Genomic DNA, 18,401 nt, shown 5'->3' on the forward strand with positions numbered 1-18,401 from the left:
AATGAATTTGATGTGGTCTCATTTTTTTAAATTAGTACAATATATTACCCCATTTTTAAAGTTTCTTTTTGTGTTTCTGTTCTCAGGTCTAAGAGAACAGACTTTGGTCCTCATGACTGGCATTCGATGCCTGTTTCTGGTGCTCAGACCTGGTTGGTGGTGCCAGGGTTGGAGCCTGGGACAGAGTACCAGTTCAGTGTGTTGGCTCAAAACAAACTGGGCACAGGTCCATTCAGCGAAGTTGTGACGGTCACCACCGCAGGTTGGCTCTCCTGATTAAAGGTTGTTTAATTGCTGAGCATAAAGTAGAGGCTGTCAGTTTCATTTTTAGAGTATAACTGAGCTCAGTAGCATACTTGCTGCCCTCTGGAAGTAAAAAAAAAAAATCCTTGATGTTGTTTCAACTGCTGCTATTTAAAGAAGATTTTGGCTTCAATGGCTAATTTGCTTTAATATCGTCAGCATAAAAATCAGTTTTATGTTTCAGTGACTTCTCTGGGTTCTTATTGTACTTTCTATGATGCACTTCATTTGTTACTGCTAACAAAGTCTGTTAAATGTTGATAAAAAGTAATAAGCAGTACCAAAATAAATGAGCGACTAGACCTCACACAAACACGTTAGCTAAAGTCCACTATAGAAAAGCATGTGTAGTGTGTATATTTTAGGACATCCTGAAGTCTTAGGAAAAAAGTTGTCCGGTCTCAAAAAAGTTAAAAACTGTCATTTCTCAGAAAGAATTAGGACAGTTCAGCGCAGTAATGTAATGAGTCTAAAATCCCAAAATAAACTTTTAAGATGCTTCTAGGCAACACTGTGGATTTGTTGAACTCAAACTAAAGCTGAACTCAGCTGGTCAAGATTTTCCCTAATTCAAAATAAAAAGATTTTTTCTGAGAACTGAACTTTTTTTAAAATCTTTTTGACACCTTTTTACAAAAATGTTACATTTTTTCTGCGAGCTGAAAATAAAGCATAGCTGCACCTTGTGACATGATAGTGACCAAAACTTAGCCTTAAACCAAGTTTAATTTTTGTCGTAAATATGTTTTGATAAAGAATTGAATATTAAATAAGTGTTTTATTTTTCCCCAGCATTTCTTAAAGACAACATTTTTGTTTGTAGAATATAGTTTTTTTTCCCATGTTTCATCCAAAAATGATGAAGTCATATTAACTTTTTGAACCTTCCTTTTTTATCTGATGGAGTTTACCTGATTACACCTTCTTTCTATGACTATTGAAACTTTAAACCTTCTTGTTCTTCTGACTTTAGTTTTTGAAGTCTTCTTTACTCAATACGTCGGTAAAACCCAGACAGTTTCCGTTTTAAGAGGTTAAGAAATAATTACTGCCTTAGTTACTGAAAGGAAAAGAAAGGCACTTAGTATTGCCAGTCAAGCTTAAAACACACTTTGAAAACGACTCTCCAGTCACCCTCCAAACAATTTATGTTGTGATCTTTATGTCAGAATTTTGAAGTCTTTGTTTTTTGTTTGTATTTGACATCTTTATTTTTAGTTTATGTCTTATCTTGTTGCTCATATTTGTTAGTGTTGGGCTTTCTAGTGTATTCTTAGGTCATTATATTCAGTTTTTTTTATTTATTTTAGTTCTGATCATGTTTTGTTTCATTTGTTGCATTATTCATGTTGTTTCCACATTTTTGTTTTCATCTTTGCCATGTTCTGTTAGTATGGTTCCATTTGATTCTTTCTTCATGGGTGAACATTGTTTACTACGCATTGTTTCACACTAGGCTGCTAGAATGAACTTATCTTGCTCCTTCATGTTGGTTTACTTCCACAGACTTCACAATGTCTGTGTTTTATTTAATTTTAACAATATCAACAAGACTGTTTGTGTTAAAAACAGAATGCTAAAAGTGTATTTCTCTTTACAGGCTCTCCTCTGGGTACCGCTGAACCTCTGGTGCTTCTTACTCCACCACGGTGCCTCACAGCCAATCGCACGCAGCATGGTGTCCTCCTTACATGGCTACCCCCAGCTAACCACTCCTCACCTATTGACCGATATATCATGGAGTTCCGCCTCGGGGAGAAGTGGGAGGTTCTTGATGACTTAATCCCATCCACTGAGACTGAGCTGGTAGCAAGAGACCTGGTCCAGGTCAGTTAGAAGATGAGTGCCCTGGTGCTCGTATCTCTTTTTCCCCCTGCAAAAAAGTTGAAGATAGCATGAGACAGCAAAGAAATCTTTGGATTTCTACTAAAGACATTTAACAATGTATGTTTGTTTCATGACTGTAACAGGAGTCCTGGTATGAGTTTCGGGTGATTGCGGTCATGGATGACCTTATCAGCGAGAGCAGCAATGTAGTAGGAGTTTCCAGCACAGGTCAGGGTTCTTACACAGCGATGCTTTGCCCCTTATGAGGACTCTCTTTTTGAGGTCTTGCGCCTCTAACAACTTTCTATCTCCTTGGCGGCCTCAGCAGACCCCTTCCCTGCTCCAGAGTTGCCCGAAGAGGGGCTGGCACGCCCTGTGGTGGCAGGCGTCGTGGCGACCATCTGTTTTCTGGCAGCGGCGGTACTCTTTAGCACTCTTGCCGCCTGCTTCGTTAATAAACAGCACCGTCGAAAACTCAAGCGTAAACCAGGTTGGATTCTCTTTACTAATACTAATGTATGTGTTGTGTATGCAAACACATGTGCTAAATACAAGCTTTTCTAATAGACTGTGCTTACATGTCAGCTTCTTCTGATTAATCGGATTTTGACTATTAAAAAGCCAGAAAATGAAAACTTTTCAATCATTTGTTTAGTATTTATTCATAGCTTTATATATTGATTAATGTGTTATGCTGAATTGCAAATGTTTAATATTATGAAAACCTTTAGTGACAAAATATCACAGAAAATATAGTTATTAGAGCTCAAGCCAAAGATTATTTTTGTGGTCCCTCTGAGTCTAAGAATTCTGTGGACAAAAAAATAGTTCTCTTCTAACTGAGGGATCAGCGCTTATGTCTCCTCTTCTGGTAGTGACAGCTGTCAAAAATTCTTTAGTTAGAGAATAAAAAAAACAGAGAACCTAGGAAGTAACTTTCGCCACCAGGTCAAAAACAGGCCTGACAACCCTCCTGATGTTTGATTGCGATGAATGATTTTGTTTCATATTGAACGGTTTGCTGTGTTTTAATAAAGCCCATGCAAGATTCAAAATTCAATATGAAAAACGGATTAAATCACCATTAAAAAACGGGAGAAGGAGAATGGAAAATTATTAATTTTAGAGACTTTTTTCACTTTCAGGTTTCAAAAGGACAAACATTTTTTTTTAGAATTGCAACATATCTAGTTTTTTTATTATTATTTTAAATAAAATAATAAAATAAAATTATATAAAAATAGATTAGATAAAAACAGACTGAAAAGTTCCACTGATTACTTCTGGACTTAACCTAAAATCCGGGCAAAAGTAAGTCTGGCAAAAATACTTCATGTTGCATTCAAATTGCACATTTTAAATATAAAATGCCGTCTTGGCCAGGTCTCCCTCGAAAAAGAGATTTCAATCTCAAGGGACTTCCTGGTTCAATAAAGGTTAAATAAAAAAAAATAAACAATAAATAGACTAAGCAACTGTAAGTTAGTCAAAATAGCTGTGAAAAAAGGCCTTATTGTTTAAAACACGAAAAGCTTGTTTAATCTTTAAGTCTCACAGATAATAAAACAACACAGTGTTTAAAGTGAAAAATTGGTTATTACAATATCCAGGTTGATAGAAACTGTGGAAATCTGAATCTGTTAAATGCAATTTTTGCAAATAAAAAAAAAAACAGTATATATAGAAACACTGGACTTTATGAGTGCTATATCTTACTTAGCTGTTTAAACACCACATGGACATTAGATGGATATTAGAACCAAAAATGAGTTGCTAAAGCCAATCTTTTTAAACTCCAAAGAAACAACTAAATTCAAAAATTTTTATCCATTTATTTAAATTCCCAAAACACTATTTCCCTTTCTAGACTTTTAGGACTACTGCGTGTAATACTATCAGCATTAGCAACTTAATTCTGACTAATTGATTTCATGTTTCATGTGATGGTTTTTAACTAAATTATATCTTTAGTAAATAGACTGATTAGCAAAATCCATTCTTGAATAAATTAATTGCCCCTTTTAGTTTTCTTTTGTTCTTGTAATCCTAACTGAATTTTAATTATTTATTATTGATGCAAAAAAATTTTAATCTTAGAAACTTAATGCAATTTTTGTGTTTTGGTGATATCAATAGCTTAAAAATCCTCATGGTTTCTAAAACTGATTAAAAGCATTTTTATTTATGATCATTACTACAATTTAAGATGGCATGTCAGCCATAAATTTTAAGTTACTTTGGGTGATCTTTTCTCTCATTTCTGTATACTATATATCTATCATTTTTCTTAAATATCCAAGTTTCTTGTTTCTATTTTTGCTGCTGAAAACTAATTTTAAATCTGTTTGTCCTCTCAGACCCTCCCTTGTCAGTGACACACTTCAGGAAAAGCATTGAGTCACCGTAAGTAAAGATGCCTTAAAGCTCCTGCATCTGCCTGAGGTGGCAACAACTTTCCGTTGGTGCCATGCATGCACAAGACATACAGCTGAAATAAGTCGCAGGTTAATGCTGATTATAAGTCGGTTTAAATTGAAAATGAAACCTATGATGATGTTAAGGTTTCTTGTCAGTGTAGAAGAACATTTACAGTTGTGATCACCTGCAGATCATAGGCAAATTTGTTTAGTTTATAGCAGCACAGTTAGCATTTTAAGTACAAGCTGCTGTATGTGTTTTGATTTTTCTTTTCATCTGTATTTTTTAACCTCAAACCACTGTCTGCTTCTTGCATGATTGTCGTGTTTAATGGTCTTGTACATTGTACTGTATCAGTTCTGTGTGTATTTGTCACATTGTAAATTCTTTGTACATGTATGACTGCATTTCAGGCTCAAAACAAGGTCCGTTCTGAACATTAATATGTCTTAAAATCTCATTCCAGTTTGTTTATGAATTTATATTGACCAAAATAATCAGTTCCACTTCCCTGTCCTTATATCTTTATAAAAAGGTGAAGGCAAGTCTGGCAGTTTGCACCTAGTGCTTCATTCAAATAGCATAGTTAGAAATGAACCCGGCCCATGTTGTTTGTCTCCCATCGCAGGCCTCCTCTCACCCCCTTGCCAGGGGTAGAGCCCTGCTGGGACGAGCCTGCCAGGAGCAGTTTCTTGCCCCCTCCGGCCAGCCCCCTGTGAGTGCCTGCCTGCACAGAAATCCAGAGTGTGCTGCCTTGCACTGGCTTGGCTGCATGGTTAAAGCAATGCTTAGAAACTATCATTTGACAGTGATTTCTTTTAGATGTAGTCAAGCATTACTGCATGCACATCCCCTTACACCATACTGGGAGAAGATTACACTAGATATGTTGCACGTACAATACAATACTGTGGATATGCACTAACATGTTTAGCAGATACCACCTTTTCCTTACTTATAAGAATAAAGAATCCAGATAGACTTTAAACCTGAATTCTCTACTTAAAATAATTATTTCTATCTTTTATTACTTTCTTAGGGTCTCCCCCCTCCCCCTTTCATTATCTTTTTAAATGCCCAGCGCTTTACAGGCCTATGACAGTGGATAATATCCAGATTCAAGATTCAAAGACTAAAGTAAAAAAAAGAATGCTTTTTTCCATAACCCATGTTAGGAGTTTTTACTTCCATATTCATGGCTGCTTGCCTTTTTTTTGTTTTTTTACAACTTTAATATTCATCAGCTAATGCATTAAAATGTCTCAACACAGGGGTGCTGTTTGTACTTGGTTAAACAAATATGTTCCATTGAGCCATCTCATTGATCGGACAGCTTGATCGGAGAGTGATTATTTTGGCTTTCCATTTTAGTCCAATCGATGAAGCAGCTTCTTCAATCTCTGCAAATCTTTATGAACAGAAATGTCTTTAATCTGAAATGACAAAAGCAACGTTTCTTTTTAGTTATTTTTTTGTTTTTAACAACTATAGAATATTTAGAGGCATACATCATATCATTAATAAAAATTCAGCCTTGCTGTGATACACTGCCTTGCCAAAGGATTTAGGTAATTTGAACTTTTCCACATTGGGCCTGATCTACTAAGATCCCACATAAGAAGTGCTAAATTGCATCTGCAAATAAACAAAAGAAAAAAAAAACAGCACTTTCTGGGCGTGTTCCCGTTAATCCACAAAGACTGCAGCTGCAATCAATAACATTTAAATAATAAACAGATTTTTCACCATGATAAGTTTGAAAGGGCAGAGTGGCCTAAAGAAAGATGAATTAATGAATTAATTGAATTAATCTCATTTAATGAGAGGTAATAATTATAACAATAATAGAAACTTAAAAAACGTATAAACTACTTACACTGGACTTCACATATATAGCTATAAGGGAGGTGCAAATGAGGAGACCCCCCTGCTCACTTACAGGCTTTTATGATTGTTATCTGCTCTCTGGTGTCTGTAAATGTTCAGTTTTGTTTGTTAATAAACATGTCATAATGTCTAAGCTCAGTCATTTTGTGTTTTCCATTTTGGTTCACTGTGTTGAGATTTTCTGCAGCCCATTTTATCTCACTTGTGCAAACAGGATTTTGCCCCCTTGTCATTGAACATGCAGTAGACCACTACAAACCTCACCAGCGTATCTGGGATATATAAGAGACACTTCTTCAGTGTGATGCTGACATAACAGTGTTTCGCCATAGACTGATGTTGCTCTATAATCCTGCAGCTCCAAAATGTCATTGCAGAAGAGAAGCTAAGTCTCTACTGTTCTTCTAACATTGTTGTTTCTGACAGAAACACACAAACTGTTCTCTCTCTATATTGTCTGCCATTGCACACAACCCTCCTTCTCAACACTATGACTTCAGACATTGTTGTGTGCAAATTTGCGCCTGACTTTTAAACATACAAAGTACTTTATGGAGGCAAAAAACAGATTCCGATATGATTATATTGATTTGAGGAGGGTAAGTAAACATGTTTCCATATTCATCCCCTCATTTCTTTCACATTCTCAAGATGAGCATATTTTCTGCATATTCATAAAGGCAACCTGCTATTCTGCACCTGCACCTTAGAAGAAGCTTTGGAAGTGTTATCAAGTTTGCACCTGTTTTTATACACACAAACCTCCAGCTGCAAATTTCATATTACTTTACAGACATTTTATGAAACGCACCATCTTAAATCAAAGCATTCTAAATGTGCATTAATGTGAAGTGGAAGAAAAAAAACTTATTTTCAAATTGTTTGACAAAAAAAAAAAATGTCTTTAAATCTTTCTATTTAACTGTATTTACCCTAATACTCCCACATAAAGTCAAATGCAATCAGTTATTTGCCTAAAGTCATAGTATAAGTAGTACACATACTGCTTCTGTAATGGAACGCAAATCCGAAGGAAAAAAATACTCCGTAAAGAGTACCACATATTGTGAACAAATAGTATAAGGTTTAAGATAAGTCAATAAGAAAGTCAGGAAGATGTTTAAAGCAACCCATATGGTTGAGTGGCAGCCTAGTGGTTAGGGCATAGGGCTTTGAATACTGAGATTGTGAGTTTGATCCCCCAATCCCACAGACTGCCACTCTGGGTCCCTGAGCAAGACCCTTAACCCCACACTGCTCCCCGGGCGCCGCACAATGGCAGCCAACTGCTCCCCAAGGGGATGGGTTAAATGCAGAGAACTCATTTCATTGCTCTGTACTTGTGACAGTGTATTAACAATAAAATAATGTTATATGGGTATACACTGCACAAATTTGGGTCATCATGCATTTAAAAGTCTGCAGATACTAAATACTTATACTAAAAGTTAGCAATGGGAAAACATTGTGAAACTTGCAGTGCACAGAAAAGTATGCTGTATAAAATGGTGTATAAATAGGTCACCACTTTACCTTCACACACGCCGATTTGCATGGGATTGATCCCAGGCTCACATGTATTTTTGCCTGCCCCTAAAAACACGTGAAAATTTGTATAAATACCCGAAAGGCACCAACCATGAGTCCAAGTTACAGTGACAACTGATCCCCCAATGTGATATCTGGCAGTGGTAGCGTCATGTTGGGTGGATCCTGGGTTTGCTTTGACAGTTTGATCAGATTTGATCTAAAGATAGGTACATTTAAATGCAGTTACATTGGAAGAAAACAAGTTTGAGGCTGCAAAAGACTTGAGGCTGGGGTAGAGCTTCACCTTACAGTTAGACATTAACCCCAGAGAGCCAGAAGTACAATGGGTCATTTTAGATCAAAGCATTTAAATGTGGTAGTCCACTGGACTATTGGCGGTACTGATGGGCACAGAAGCTTTCCATCCAATCTGACTAACTCACCAAGGATTAAAATAAATACATATATTTTTTATTTTTTTTAATCACCATTTTTAAATTAATATTTAAAAAAAGTTAAAAAGCTTTCTGTGGAACTGTCCTAACTAGTTTATAGTTTTTAATTTAACTTAACAAAATTAATACTTTTGCAAAGCACTAAGAGACTTACATTTGCTAACTGTATTACTGAAAAAGCCTTAAAATAAGTAAAAATTTGATTACAGCATCAACGCCTCATCCTGAAAAATAATGACATATTTGATTTGATCACAGTGATTATTGGGGAAAGCACAGTGTATATCTTTTAGGGGTGCTAGACCTGTAACATCCAGGTTTAAAAGGTCTCTTCTCCAATAAGATGTCGAATCAATGGATCTGCAGAGTTGCTGCACTATTGTTGCCCCAAATCAGCAAAAGTAGTTATTTTCTTGATGTAGTTGGTTAAAGCTGCATTAATTCAATGCTCCAGCTTTGTTTTGTCTCATGCTTTAGAAAGTGCAATCATGCGTATTGGTTTGTGGTGTCAAAAATCATTTTTACTCAGGCCTTTTGAGTTTTATCTTTGTTAGGATTTACCCCAGCGCTTTAAATTAGTATCTAAATTATTCTTTCAGGTTATCGTCGGGGAAGATAAGTCCAGAGAGCTCCCCTCCATCTCGGCCCCGCTCTCTATCATCAGAAGGTTCCCATGGTCCAGGCCTGTACGTCAGGAAGCTGCCCAGCCCTCAGAGAGAAAAGGACAAAGAGCTCTCCTTCTACAAGAAAACCAAGCGTGCCATAGCCAGCAAGAAATACAGTGTGTCCAAACATGAGGCAGAGGTCACCACGCCTATAGAGCTGATAAGCCGAGGCCCCGATGGCCGCTTTGTTATGGAGACAAGTCCGCCTCCCCGCCGAATCCAGGGCTTCCCCTTTGCAGAGGAGTCCGACATGTACCCAGAGTTCCGGCAGTCGGACGAAGAGAATGATTTTGACCCTGGGCCTTTGCCACCCATCATGCCCACGCTGCGACCCCAACTCTCCCCAACGTCCTCCAGCCTGGAGTCAACGCAGCCCCCCACCTACAGCCCTCGCCTACACAGGCCCATGGAAGGTATGAGCTTTGCAGAGGGCAGCGCACCTTACGCCTCAGGGCAGGCCCCAGCCTCCCGCTACAGGGGCTTTCCCCAGGGCCTGTTCTATGGTTATCTAGGCAGTCGTGCTGAATCAGGGATTCCACCACCATTCTACATGCCTGACATCAGCCCGCGTAGCTCCGCTCTTTCCTCACCACCAGGCACAGCTGAGGGGCCCTTCGGTTACCCCTCCATCCCTGAGGAGAGTGAAGGATTGGAACACCATCAGTACACTGCCTCTGGCCATTCTCTGTCACACACTCACAGCCCTCCTCTCCGCTCACCTGAAAGCTGGCAGCCTCATGAGTTACCCTTTCTGGGCCTAGAGGGCCCAAGGTTCATATACCCACCTCACCATCCCCTACATCACCCCCAGGACCTCCCTGACCCACCCCCATACCCTCCCCATACTCTCCCCCCTAGTCGCCTGCACCTTCCACCCCTTAGGGATCCAACGAGCCCTGGACTCCTGCAACTGGAGGTCCCTGTGGCTCCACCAGGCAGAGACAGGCCCCCAGGGCCTCCAGTTAGGCGTTTAGCTATGCAACAGGCCCAGAGTCTCGGCCAGCTCAGACACACGGCCCACGGTGTGGGTGTACCAGTGTTGCCTTACCCTGACCCGGCAGCCCGTGCAGGGAGCCCAAGCACAGCCCCCAGTAGTAGCCCTCAGTCTTGGCTCAGCCCGAGGGCAGGGCGCCGGGCAGACCCCAGCCTACCCCCACTAGTACTACAACCCTCCCGTCTTTCTCCACTCTCCCAGAGCCCACTCAGCACCCAACCAGGTTCCCCAGATATTCTAGTGAGACCCCCTCCACGTCACGGCATCCTCCGTACCTCTCGGTCTCTGGAGATGCCCGAGATCACCCTGCAGCCCTCAGCCACTGTTAGCTTCTCTCGGAGATCCTCGCTGACTGCCTCTCCCACTCAGAGTCAGGGCGCCAAGCAGCCCAGCCCCAGTTACCCCATGTCCTATGCCTCCACTGCAGCCAGTTACCCTTCTCAGTCCCCCTCTCCCCCTCCAGAGGGCAGGGATGTTTTTGGGCAGAGGCCATCCCAGAGACGGACAGAGGAGGAGATGCTACCCTCAGAGCCCTCCCAGCTCCAGATCTCAGCCTCAGGGTAGGTGATCCATTCATGTAGACGATACATTTTATTTTTTTAAGGAGGCTTTTCTCCTTGTCTGATCACTTCTTTTAAAATATCCTTTGTATTTTTCCAAATTTTTGCCTCGGTGTTTCAGTTTAGTAAACTTTATGATGCATATTCACTCCAATATGCAGAAGGCATGTAATTGCATTTAGCACACACTGAAAGTTTAAAAAAAGTAGCTGTTTTCTATCTAGGCAGTTAACTAGGATGTCAGTACAAAATTAAGATTAATACTTTGTTTTATTAACAAACGCATCTAAATAATAAAATCAAAATAGTGGTAGTACTGCTTCTTAGTTTTTGAAAGTATACTAAACTACTAGATTTTATCGTTTCGTTATGATGTATTTATTTAAGCATTTGACAAAAGAAAATGTAGCTTCAGTTTGATCTAAATCATTAGTGACCATAGTGAAATTGAAAAGATGATTTGGGTACACTTAGTTTATTATTATTTTTTTTACTAATGACAAAGATTGTTCCTAGTCTGGGATTTGACATATTTTAATTTCCATTGGCAGGACATTCAGTTGTTCATTTTTTTCCCCATTTAACTAATTTCTTTTGAGAGGAGCGCAGCATTTACCCTTTTTTAATATATTATTTGGTTATTAGGACATCTGAAAAATTTTTTTGTTTATTCAGGATGCATTATTTTTATTTATTTAACTTTTTTTTTTTCTCATTTCATTTTTTTGCTTATTTTATAGAACGATATACAGTATTTAGTTACACTATACATAAAAGTAAAATATTGGTCACTAAAAGAAAAACAATGAGATCACTTCTCATGCTGAAGAAATGCTTCTTTCTTTCAGAGTAGCCTTTCAGCCAATTTTGATGCAGCACACAATGAGCTTTGATGCAAATGAACTTCTACCACAATCCAAAATCAAAATAAAAGTTCACATTACTTTTAGCTCTGGGACACAGAGCTCATCTCCTTTCTGATGTTGTTATGACTGAATATTCCCATTTTTATACCTCTGTATAATGATGTCAACCTTGCCTAGCACCTTCAACCATTATTTTCCCCTTGCATTTCTGTGTTGCCCTTCTAATGGACTGGAGACATTTAAAGAATTTACCCTGCCTTCGTTCCAAAGCCTGCTGCAGATAGCAAACAAACTCCCTCCAACTCCTAGAACAAGACGGACATGTTGCCTTAAAAATGCCCACAGATGTGCCTTAAAATAACTCAACTATTGTGAATTAAGACCAGAAACTTAAAAAGACATAACAGTAGGCAGGTCAATCTGTCTGTATGTAAACTTCTGACTTTGATTAGGAAATAAAAATGTCTCTCATTAAATGCCTAAATAATTTAAATAGATTTGTTTGTTCTTAAACAAGAGACGTTTAATCTGTTACACCTTTATCAAGGTTTAATTAAGAAGTAGCACTAATCCTGAATTAGCAAAGTAACCTACTGTTAAAGAGCATAGTTTAAGGTTTTGTTGAGCCAGCTTCCACAGAGAAGATCTCATTTGCATTGTAAAACACTTCCCAGGTCCTTAGAAGTGTTATTTGCAATAATCTGTGGTTAAAAAGATACATTTAAAATACAGGATGAGTGATTTCCTGCAGAATGAATGAAACAATAACAAATTAACTTAAAAAATGCATTTAGAAGGAATGCATTCTTTTGAAATAAAGAAAGTTAGTTGAGCAATATATAAATAAAGCAATGAATAGAATGCTGTGGCTTTCAAGTAAATAATTTCTAAAGATGTTCCAGTTTATCAGAGGCATAGCAACATATACTTAGATGACCGTGCCCCTATAAGTGTCTTGCAAAACTAGTCATACCTGTTGATTTATTTATTTATTTAGTTTTTACATTTGACAGCCACCAACGATGATGTGTTTTATTGAAATGCTGTGTAGGGGATAATGACAAAGTATAAAATAACTATGAAGTAAAAAAAAAAGCCCTACGTGCTTTTAAACACTTCACAAAGAATATTCCTAATTTGTACTCTATAGTCAATGCTTTATACGATGATTTTGCGCTGATAAAAACTAACCTGACATCATGATGCTGCCACCACCATGTTTCATCACTGGGATGGTGTATTGACGGTACATTTTTTCTTAGTTTGTTTATTGTCAGACAGACCATTTTAAATATAGACAGGAAACACCTGCTTTGGTTTCATCTGATCAGAGAACTTCCACTGGTTTACAGTGTTCCCTACTTGGCTTGTGGCAAACTATTAATTGGACTACATGGAGTTTTCTTTGAACAGTATCTTTCTTCTGTTCACTGTATCATTAAGGTAAAGAGATTTAAAAGCTGTGGATCTCTGCAGCTCCTCCAAGAGCACATTGGCTGCTTGTTTAATTTATTCTAGAGTTGTAGGTAATATGGGTAGAAGATCATGTCTTTAAACATTTTATTTTTACCATGCCCTTTCCTTTTTTTGAACCATGCAGGAGCAAATTTTGTTTCTGAAACATGGTGGTGGCACCATCATCTTGTGTTGATTTTTTTTTTTTCAAAAATATACCAAAAATCCCTCTTTCCTCGTGTGCATTTCTTGGTTTGGACCTTTATGTAAAATATAAATAGATTTTTTTTTTTTCAGGGTTTGTGGTTGAATGATGACAAAACATAAAATATTTTAACAGGTTTGAAAGTGTTTGCAAGGCGCTGTATAGATAATGAAACACAGAACCTTTTTTTTTTTTTAGGTTAATGTGTATTTTCCAGCGAGTTTCTTTTCTGTCCACAAACCTGAGCCCCCTTACCCCCACCTCACTGACCTAGCAACCAGGACCTCACCTGAGCTCAAACAGCTGATTCCTGCTTCTACATTATCACTGGCCATTAAGAGAGAGTAGCTTATAAGGCTGCTGCTTTGTAGAGGGTAAGGGTCTTACCTGATTTGTTTTTGATTGATCTCAGCTATCTGGGCAGCGTTGTTGTGACCCGGTCCCCTACGCCACAATAGGTAAGGGTCGGACCCATGTCTGAGAGGGGAGGGGTCAGCAGGGGGAGGGCTCTAATCACTCTCTTCTTTAAAGGGGAAACACTTTGGATTGTGCCTCTGTGCTGGATTCAAGCAGGGAACAGTAATGGTAATCATGGCCGCCGGACATATTTGTCTACACAGTTTTAGCCTGCTGTGGGGTAGCCTGTTTTAATTGAGTTTGAAGACTCGTTTAAACAGAATAAGAATTTTGATTTGAAATGAATGTAGTATGAATACATTATTCAATCCCTACAGTGAAAAAAGGGAGAAAATTAAAGGCTTAAATCAGTAGAGGATGAACTTAAAAAAACAGACTGGAGTATTCCCCTTTAAAGTTTCGTTCCATGTGCAAAATGCCATGCATGCATTCTTTAAACTCTCTTTTTGACCAAACAAATAACAACAAATCTCAAACTAAATTCTCTGTTACATCTGTTGTCCTGAGTGCTTTCGTTCTTTCTGTCATGTGACCGTTTTTTAATGGCCATCTCCTCCTCCTGTCATGTAACTCGTTCTTTGACGGCCATTTGCTCTTCCTGCCATCTCCTCCCGTCAGCATGGTGAAGCCTTTGTACGCAGTGTTCATGTTGATGAAAGTGTGCTGTATAGTGTCTGTATGGAAATGTACTACATTTTAACACACTATGGCTTCCGCACACAGTTGATCTTAAAATGATTTTATGTTTTTTTTCTTCTGTACGGGACTGTTTGTCAGATTTGTCTCTCCCCCTCCCCCCTTTGCTAACGACTCTCGATCTTCTCTCCACAGTGACAAATTCTGGACAGCATCTATAAAGCTTTGTGTTCCTCTCCCTTTCTAATGCACTACTTTTTTGATTCAAACACTTGACATAATCGCAGCATAATATCAAGTTTTGAATTTGTTAGTATTCAGACATGTGGCCTTATTAGATTTGTGATGTTGTGCAGTTTTATTTGCCTAGTGAGATAGATTACACATTTAAAGTGCTTCTTTATAGGATACAGCTTTACAAAGAACAGAATATGAAAGTCAAGATACTTAAGTTTCGTATGATTTCTCCCTGTGCTGATTTAAGTGATTCTATTCAGGAATCAGGCCTGTATTCCTCATTGAATGAAAATAATCCCTGTTCAATTCATTTTTCATTGATAGAAAAAAAACACCTATTTGAAGGGGTTGGCAGTCTTCTGAAATGTGTCAAAGGATTTACTTACTTGTGTGTTGGGGGGGCAGGTGTATTATTTTCTTGGTGAGTCTCCGATAGAAGATAATCTGAAATGGAGTTTAATCTTAGGCTGAAACAACTAATCGGATAAATCATGATAAATATATTATTGAAATAATCAAGAACTAATGTAGCAACAGATTCAAATTTAACTGGAGTATAGAGATTCTTAAATATTTCTTGAGCTGTTAAAGAAACCCACTTATAGAAGTAATTTTACCACAACTGTAAAATATTAAGGCTGCAACTAACAATTATTTTGCAGATTGATTAATCTGTGGATTATTGTTTTGATTAAACGATTAATAATCGGATAGCAAAAAGTTCCTGGAAAATTTTTTAGAAAATTAAACCAGGTGAAAATAAAACCTTTGCACTGCAGGGGTTTTAGAGCATATTGACAGATAAAAACGTTATTTATTTAAATCTTGAATGCAAAATGTTTATATATATATTTTTTTCCCAATTTAGATATAATTACCGCTCTCAGTGGGTCGCTCTGTCAGCTAAAGGCATATTTTACCGTCTCTAACCTCCAGTTAATGATTAATTGTTTAATAAAGTAGTTGACAATTATTTCAACAATCCGTTAATCACAATAAATCTGATTGTTTCAACCTTAAAAATGTATATTCATATTTATATATAAGATGGAAAAAAAGTATTTTGTTTGTCAAAATGCTCTATCCAGAACTTTTCAAGTAGAAAAAGTTTTAGTTTCACCTGGTGTAGGTCTCTCTAAAAAAAAAATCTTTAAAGAACGTTTTGACATCCGCTTATTAATCAAAAAAATAAACAATTGAAAGATTAATCATTTATCAAAATTATTTCTATTTGCAGCCCTAGTATAATGTAGCATTTATATTTCGTCTTCTCTGGGCTCCAGGTCCTCATCCATTAACTATACTCTGGCTTTTTGTCACTTTCTCCTTCCATTTTGTCCAGTAGATGGTCTATGTAGTAAATATTTTTCCTCAAAGTTTAAAAGTGTGATTATGGGAATTTAAGAGGATTCCTTTAGAAGCACATTTGTGAGGTCAGAGATTGTGTTGGACATTGCCTGTTTCCACTTTCCTTATCTTAAGGTTAGTACTCTGTGTGTGCAAGTCAAGCGTCTCCAAAGTGAACAGGCTCATCCACGTCTTTAGATGCAGCTTCTAGCAAATGGAAAGCTATTCCCTAAAGCTTACTGACCCCGAATTAATCTAAAAGTCAGTTAAAATCTAAAAGTCTTCAGCTATTTAATCTGCAACAAGTGGCAACCTCTGCTCACTACAAGCCTCAGCAAACACAGATTCAACTCCAGTGATTCCAGTAACTTTAGATTCACAATAATCAATCAATTGAACTAATTGAATGATTATTAAAACTAATTTAAAAACATCATTTTTGGGAATGACTATGATCTGGATGACTGAGAATCTTCACCAGCATATTACTCTCTCACAAATCTTTGTAGACACAGCCCCCTTGGCTCTGTGTTGTAATTTGTACACCTTTGGCCATTGCATTGCTTTTAACAATAGCTGAACTATTGTGTTGAAATATTTTAGTACATTATATAGATAAATAGTCCCAAATTGCTGGAATCTAACGAGCCTTTAATTTCATTGCATTTAATAAGGTGTTCTTTGTTTTGTTAGAGTCATCGGTCACTTTCAGTTTAGGGCAGTTTAGTTCATTTTCACCTGCTGATCTGTAAAGTCTGAACTATAAACAAATGTATACTTTTTTGTTAAAAATAAATATTAAATAACATCGCCAAAAAACTCAAATATTGTGAATTAGGAAAAGAAAAAGACCTGGAAAGATCCCCATTTTCTCGTTTACTAATATAATTCATTGATAAGGCCCCACTTTACTTTTGCATCTGTAAGACTTTATAAATGCTTAGGATTAATTGGTTCAATAGTCAAAAGAAAGTCAGCATTTAATGTTAACCTTTTTATTATAACCCTAAATTAAAGTAATAGAGGCACAATTTAAAAGGCTTCCAACCCCCCCAACTAACTGTGTGTCAAATATTTTGGTATTGGATGATCTGAAGATAAACTATAATAATTATTTTTACACAAGAAATTAATTTCACCCATAATCCTCAAGTGGTCACTAATTAAAGACCCAAAATATGGGCAGAATATGCAATTCAAGTCTTAGCGCACCAATTACAAAATGTAATCCTGATCTTTAGCACTGTAGGTAAAACAAAACAGAGTAGTACCTGTACAAGTACAAATATGTGCCTGAATCCTTTAGATTGGATCTTTAATGTTGTGACCATTTGAGAGCAGTAGAAATTTCAGAAATTACACCTTCTGTCGGCAGGCCTTTTTTTTTCACTTTCCCTTCTTCCTTTATTTTCTCTTTCCTCTCTAACTTTTATCATCCATCAAAACAGATATAGACTGGAATCTCATCATCTTAGTGAAATGACTCTCAATAGAAGTCTGAGTCCTCATCAATTATGTGATAGCAGCTATGGACGTAGCAATGGAAGCAATATTTGATCTTTTTCAATGTGATGTGATTTAACAGACAGCCAGATTAAAGCAGCAACACATGCTTTGCTGTCTCTTCTCGTCCTTTCAGGGAACCCTTAGGTGCGTCTAGTGATACTGCCGGGTCTGAGAGCCTAACAGCACTGCTACATCACTGTATAACTAAAGCCAAGGGAGTGGCCACTAACAACAATAACAACGCAACATCTGTGAGAAGAACAGGTTAGTCTGAAGGTGTTGATTACTCTGCTTTTCTCCATTTCCTTTACAGTTCTTTTTTTTTATCCTACTGGGTATGAAAGGCTTGTAGTTAACATATCCTTTTACCAATTGGGATTGGTGTTTCCCACCAAACATTACTTATCCATCACTTCCTACTTCTATTTCACAGCAGTATACAAGCGGTTCACTACCTCTGTGTATAAACAATTGAAATACCCAATTTTTGGGTTTTTACTTGAAAAAACATTTTTAAACATAATACTGGTTAATTTAGTTTACATTATCTAACCACCTGTTGGTACTCAGAGAGGAATGACACATTAATAGTTGATGGTCAGATGACCCATGAAATTAAAAGTAAATCAAATGAGAATGTGAGGTCTTGGAAAAATGATTAAAAAAAAAGGTTTATAGCTCAACGCTTTAGATTCCAGACTTTGGGTTCCAGAACAGTAGAACTAGAATGAGTGGGAGATGGAGTTAAGAAATAAATAGAATTTAGAGGTCAATAAAATCTGTTTTGTTTCTCCGTGTTTCAAACTGGTTAGAAAAAAATGAAAATTTTTATGTCTGACAACAGGGCGGGCAGTACTTTAGCTAAACATTTCTTTTGCTTTTAAAAAAGAACATCTGTATAGAATTACTGTACATAGGCTTGAAATATAAATTACGTAAAAATCTTTTCCTATTATTATTTTCTTCCAATTTGCCGTTCCTGTATTTGGGAAGCTGAACAAGTATGGAAAGCCAAAAGTGCCACATATACAATAAAAAAGTGGAAAATGTAATTTTTGTAAATCTGAAAATTCCAGTGTTACTTGAGTTGCAT

At 37.3% G+C, this 18,401-nt stretch overlaps 1 protein-coding gene across 1 annotated transcript in view; it reads left to right on the top strand.

The window, feature by feature from the left end:
• The window catches only part of LOC107090001 (protein turtle homolog B-like), a gene marked incomplete at its 5' end in the record, with an annotated part of 45,704 nt that overhangs the window by 24,427 nt on the left and 2,876 nt on the right, over positions 1–18,401 (top strand). The window contains 8 exons of the mRNA XM_015383104.1: positions 87–262; positions 1,904–2,130; positions 2,274–2,358; positions 2,456–2,620; positions 4,488–4,533; positions 5,177–5,263; positions 9,020–10,639; positions 17,442–17,572. Of these exons, the coding sequence (XP_015238590.1) occupies positions 87–262; positions 1,904–2,130; positions 2,274–2,358; positions 2,456–2,620; positions 4,488–4,533; positions 5,177–5,263; positions 9,020–10,639; positions 17,442–17,572 (2,537 nt within the window). The remainder of the gene's footprint in view (positions 1–86; positions 263–1,903; positions 2,131–2,273; positions 2,359–2,455; positions 2,621–4,487; positions 4,534–5,176; positions 5,264–9,019; positions 10,640–17,441; positions 17,573–18,401) is intronic.

The sequence above is a fragment of the Cyprinodon variegatus genome, unplaced genomic scaffold (assembly GCF_000732505.1).
Source record: "Cyprinodon variegatus isolate N-32 unplaced genomic scaffold, C_variegatus-1.0 Scaffold14, whole genome shotgun sequence".
NCBI lineage: Eukaryota > Metazoa > Chordata > Actinopteri > Cyprinodontiformes > Cyprinodontidae > Cyprinodon > Cyprinodon variegatus.